General features: G+C 45.3%; 1 protein-coding gene across 3 annotated transcripts in view; it reads left to right on the top strand.

Annotated features, from left to right (window-relative positions):
* The first annotated feature begins 4,293 nt into the window (after window positions 1-4,293).
* SH3BGRL2 (SH3 domain binding glutamate rich protein like 2) overlaps window positions 4,294-6,000 on the top strand; it is a 38,368-nt gene continuing 36,661 nt past the window's right edge. For all 3 annotated transcript variants that reach the window (XM_040060177.2, XM_040060178.2, XM_040060179.1), the window contains exon 1: window positions 4,294-4,454. In XM_040060177.2, coding sequence (XP_039916111.1) covers window positions 4,410-4,454 — 45 coding nt within the window. In that variant the 5' untranslated portion in view covers window positions 4,294-4,409. The remainder of the gene's footprint in view (window positions 4,455-6,000) is intronic.

Genomic DNA, 6,000 nt, shown 5'->3' with positions numbered 1-6,000 from the left:
AAATTTTTTGCAAAGGATAGAGTAACGTTGACTAGGAGCTGCTTGACCTGTTGTACATGTAGAGGAGGATTCATAAGAATATGCACAGCCCACAGCTGCAGGCATTTAAGCACAATGGAGAAAATGTGCCCTGGAGGTTATTTCTGTGAATAAAATACCATAAAAATACAATGGCTTCTAGGATGTATGTGGAGAGTTGGGCTCTAAGCAGCATCATCTCATGTGCTTTCAAGCTGTGTCTGGCCAAGACAGCTATCAGTGACATTACTCAACAAGTGAAACAGTCCTGTACTTACATTACATTATCTTAGCCATTTTGTAAGGTTTAGAGCCTTTAAGTTACCTTTCTCTGGTGTTCTGCAGAGCAAGAGCACTGATGATACTCTGTAGCTCTGTTGAAGTTGGAGCACTGTGTCTTCTCTACCCTTTAACTTCATTTTCTGCTCCCTATCATGACAGTGACATTTCTACAAAAAATGACTGATCTGAACTGTCAGAGCATTTAATGGCATTCTAAATCTGTAATTTTCAACATGTTTTGGTACTTGAAATTTTTTTAAAGTGATAAAGACCTCTTTAGAAATGTAAAGTATGTGGACTGTTGCAGAGTCTGGGATTTCACTGTTTCTTAGCAATGTTTCACAGAACCCAGAGAAATAATTGATTGGTACTAACAACCCACAGACCAGAAAACTTCTAAAATGCCTCAGACAGACTGCTTCTTTCAGGTGGAAATAAAGCCACCTGAACAATTTTTTCAACCCTGAACATAATAATCCGTTTCTCCTGTATTTTTATCCTATAAAGGTGCCTGTTGCATCTTACTATACAGTCATCTTTTATCATAACTAGAATGTTCTTTGTGCAAAGTTGTACTTTTATGCTTCTGTTTCCACATACTCATGAACCTTGGGTTTGTGTGTACTTTGTTACCTTAGCAGCAGTAAAGTTCTGTTTAATCTTCCATGAAGATCTGGCATAACAATGAATCATTCTTACCACAAAATCATTCGAAACTACCCCTGCCCCTCTAAATTCACATTGTCTACTCCAGTCTTTCTGTACCTTCTGTAAACATAGGAAACTGCTCATAAATCATTTTAGCAATGTTTTTAATTTATTGCTTTTCTTCTACTTAACTAAAAGTTCATACCATTTTGTCTTCAAGCCTCCAGAACTGTACAATAGAAAGGGAGTTAAAGGCGTGGCCTCAGGACATTTACCAGCAGCAGCTGCAGGACAAAGGGTGATATCCAGTTTTAACCTTTACACCACGTGAAAATGCAAAATATCACAGGCTGATGTCCAATAGGTTTTACACTCCACAGAGGAACAATTCTCTGCTTAGGAGCCACATAAAGTAGGACAATGCTCTACAAGCTTTAAAATCTTCAGCTTCATGAATGAATGAACTAGCTTCATTATGTGTATGGAAAGACTGGCAAAAGGGAGACATGAGAAAGCTGTCTGGATTTTTCAATTGCCATGTTGCAACAAAGTTGACACCAAAAAGTTCTAGGTGCAAAATTTTTAGCTCAAAATATTATAAATATACTTTAAAAATTTGAGGTTTACAAGAGAATCCATTGAAATACAGGCTGAGATTTTTCAAAATCAATTCTAAAAAGCATTTGAAAACATGCTTTAATTAAATTGTTGCATTCATTATCAAGTTGAATGTGGGCAGGGAGCCCCTTACTCTTTGGTGGTTTCTCTAAATATGTGTGGAATAAAGATGCTGACGCTTTGGCTAAAGCTGTGCCGAGTGTAATAGAGGGAAGACCTTTATGAGCTCTGGTCACGAAGACCAGACTGGTCATGACTTTGGCTCAATTTGAGTCTATCGACTGTGGCCATGAATGTAGCTGCTCAGACTCTGTTTTGAAGTTCCAGCCATAGGAACCTACCAATCCAAGGGCTGCAGGAACAAAAGGGAGACTCTAAAAACAATAAAGAAGAAAAATGTGCAGTGTCTTGTCTGTCATTTTTTCCCCATAGCTTTTGGGAATTTATGCACCTTATAAAAACTTTCAAATGAACTGAAATGAAAGTTGTTTTCCACATGGGAAAGGAGATTGTATCTATGGCTTTTGGACCTAACAAAATGCAGGATTCTTATAGGAAGAGGAAACAAATGAAAAAATACCTTAGTTACAGTTTTTACAGTCCTATTAGAATTCTTAATTTTCTTATTTACAGTCATGCTTTTTCATATAATGCCATTGCCACGTGCCCTCTCTGGGTTATTGGTTATGTGTCAAGGCTGTCTCTGAGACGTAGGAGCATTCTCTTCTTCTATTTAGTGAGAAATAAATATGTCCAGCATCCTTCAGAATCAGTCTTGCTATGTTTTTTCTGCTTTGCAGTACTTATGAAATATATTAGCAAGCAGGAGTTATTAATATTATAGTATAAAGCTATGTATTAGAGCTGTGAGTGAATATTAGAGCTGTGAAAGTACAACCAGCTGCAGTGAGTTGCCCTGATTTTAGTTTCATAAAATGAGAGCATGGCCAAAAGAGAATATTAAACTCAATATTTTCTAGTAGTGAGTAAACAGAGAAACAAGTAGGAAGCAAGCACCTCCATCTTTTAAAGAATACTTTGAGAAATGCAGGAAAAATTGTTGTTAGAAATAATCCTGCAGCATGAAGAAAATTCACTGGGTCAGGTAATGGGAATTCTCCAACAAATTCCTATAATTACTCACCTATCACAGAATTTTAACAAGTTGCTTGTTGTTGCCTTACAAACCAACATAAAAACAAGTTTGTCTCCTTTGCTGCTTTCCTTGGTCATCCAGCAGCAATTAAATGACAAACACTTGTCATTCCCCAGTTTGTGGTTCCCATAGCAAAAGTTATGCTCAAGCGAAGACAGGAGCACTGAAGCCAGAAAATCTTAACCTTTGTACCTAAGTGCACTCCAATAAAGTTGACTCTTTTTTTTTTTTATTTTTTCCTGCCAACAAGCACTCTCAGGAAAGCAAAGTAATACATATATCTCTGCAAAATTTTAGGACTTTATATTCGTGATATTAAGCTCCAGTCCAGAGGACAGTGAAATTGGTAGAAAGCTTTCCAATGGCTCCCACAATATAAATGAAACTCTGAGAGAGAACTGAGAGTTTTACTTCTTTCTAGGCACCTTCCTCAATAAATTCAGGATTTCAAAATAAATAATCAATATTAAAATGTATAGCAAGCTTTAAGGATATATTTAGCAGCAAGTCAAGGTCTGTGCTTAGTCTGAACAGTGGAAATTCACTGAGGGCAGTGGCAATGCAAAGGTGTGTGAGGGAGGATGACACAGCACACTTCATCATTGGGGTGAAACGATGTGAAGGGGAAATTTAGTCAGAGAGAATGAGCAACCATCTGGCTGCGTGTGGGGAAGAGGATGAGGGTTACGACTGTAGGAACATGTATAAGGTTGTCAGCTGTGTGGTGTTTGACTTTATTTAAAGGCAGGCTGCGTCCTCACAGACCCGAAAGCTGATGAGGACTGAATTCCCCTTGGTCACTTGCAGATGAACCGACCGATGAAGGGTTATTTGGGGTTATCTGCTTATCCCGATGATTAATAACATCTGCTCCACAGCTGACAGTATTGGGAATTGTACCTCCATACCAGGGAGTGAAAATGGGCAGCGCTGTTTAACTCCTTTGGGATGTATGGCGTAGGACAGCTCTCTCACCTAGTGCCCTATCTCTCCTGCTTTGTCCCTGTTGCTTGCCTTGACAGGAATGCCTGTCCAGAACGGCTCATTTTCCACCGCTTTGCCGCAGTAAGCGGCGACTAAGGGGCCAGACCCGACGCAGCGGATCAGATCTGGTGGCTCCGCATGGGGTAGGGGGACGAGGAGCAGCCCTCGTGGCGGGGGGGAGCAATTTCAGGCGTTGTTCACGTCGACCTGCGGGCAGCGCACCTGGAGGGCGGCACAAGCCCCTCGCAGCCTCTCCCAGGGGCACGGTGGCAGCGGGCAGCCCCCGGCGCTGGGGCACGGCAGCTGGGGCGGGCAGGCCGCCGCACGCCTCCGTCTCCCCGGCAGCTGGGGGCGGGCAGGCTCCTTCCCGGCTCTCTCCTGGCTCCCTGCTACGGCTGTCCCCGCCCGGGGAGGACTACAGCGCCCGTCGGTCCCTGCGCGCCGCCCGCACACGCCCGCCTCTCGCCGCTATCGCTGCCTCCTGCCAGCCGGGAGCGGGAGCCGGCTCGCCCGAGAGGGGCTGCGCTCGCAGCGCCGGGCAGGGCAGGGCAGGGGGTGCTGCGGGCGGTGCCACGCTCGGGGGCGGTGGCGGGGTGGAGCTGGGCGGCCCCGGCCCCGTCCCAGTCCCGTGCGGGGGAGCGGCTCCTCGCAGCCTCGCTGCCCCGTCCCGACCGCTCCTGTCGCCGCGGCTCATGAGGTGAAGATGGTGATCCGCGTCTTCGTCGCCTCCTCCTCGGGCTCGGTGGCGGTGAGTGCGGGCGAGCGGCGGGGAGCAGGGAGAGGAGCGCGGCCGCCGCGGGCAGGGCTCAGCCTGCGGGGCCGGGGACTGCGCGGGGCTGGCAGCTCGTCCTCCCCGCGCTGCCCAGCCTGCCCTGGGCTCCGAGCCTTGTCCCCGCACGCCGGCACGGACCCGAGGCCGTCCGTGGGCTGCCCCGGGACGCGGGGCTGAATTTGCCGCGGTTGCGTGTGCGACGGGGGCGGGAAAGATAACTCTCCTCCGCAAGGCTGTCGGAGCTTAACGAGTTGGTAAATTGCCTTTGGCTAACCAAGCACTCCGAAACCTTTGTAGGGGACGAGTCTTGGGTATGTTTAAAGGGTCTTAGAGGTCTTTAAGTGAGGCTAAACTTTCCCTGTTGGGAGGCGATCAGCGCCGCGGTGCGGGGGAGAGCCGAGCCCGGGCAGGTGCGGTGCCTCGGTGCCTGCCACCCACGGGAGGGTGGACAGATAAATACAAGGAGAGCTGGGGACAGGCTTCAGGCCAACAGCACCTCTCTGCATTAAGGAATACTCTGGAATAGGTACAGCTCTTCTCAGACTCGCTTTTGAAGGGAATCACTGCATTCTTTGTTTAATTGAAGCTTGTACATCATTCTCTTGTTAAATTAATTATGCGTGTGACCTACGAATTTCCACACTTTCATATAAAGTGACAGCTTTCTCTTAAGAAAATCTGGGCATAAACGCCCTACTGAATTCGTTCTTTAAAAAGAAACATTAAAAGAATTTAGATATAATTGATATTCTTTATGCTTTGGCAGTGAGGGCAGCAGCACTTTCTGTGTTGCAGAAGGACGTAGCCCGTTCTTATCTGAAGTTTTATTATGTATTCAGTTCCTTCAGCTTTTTATTGTATGGATCTAGTTTTCAGTTCAGTAACATGATGACAGATATGTGTTCTGATATGTTTTGGCATGAAATGTTCAAAATACTTAGTGACTGCATTACAGCTAATAAAAACTAATTATCCATTTCAGTAGCCAACTGAGTAAACACAGCATCTTCAGAACTCTGTAATCCATTAAGCATGCATAAGAGGAACATCATCTTCCCTGCATGGACAGTTGGTTCACGCTGTGGTAGTGTAGCATTGCTGGTTTTAGTTTCTGTTTCATGCCCCAGGAGCTGAGCAGTATACATGGTTTTGTATTTTGTTTTTGTTGGAGGGGTAGAAAAGGGCCACATACTTCACTCACCCCCATCTCCAGTCTGCAAGGAGGTTACCGCTAGTAGTTTTTGATTCGGCTCACTCCTTACCCTGTCTGCCTGCAAGGTACCTATGCAGTTAGCAGAGCAATATAATCCTCATAACTATCTGTTAACCCAGTCAACCAAGTCTAAGTTTGACAAGCAATTTAAATTGTACATCACTTCTCTTGCTGACTTTTTTTCTGGGCTGGACAACAAGAAGGATATGGGTAACAGTTTGCATGCTGGTGATAGTCAACTTTCTTCATCTAGTTAGCAGTACATCTGAGTGCAGCCTAACTAGAGCAGAACAGATGATTCAGTGATCG

Source organism: Hirundo rustica, chromosome 3 (genome assembly GCF_015227805.2).
Source record: "Hirundo rustica isolate bHirRus1 chromosome 3, bHirRus1.pri.v3, whole genome shotgun sequence".
In the NCBI taxonomy this organism is placed as follows: domain Eukaryota; kingdom Metazoa; phylum Chordata; class Aves; order Passeriformes; family Hirundinidae; genus Hirundo; species Hirundo rustica.
The sequence above is the reverse complement of the archived record's forward strand: the minus strand, read 5'-3'. Positions and strand labels throughout refer to the sequence as shown.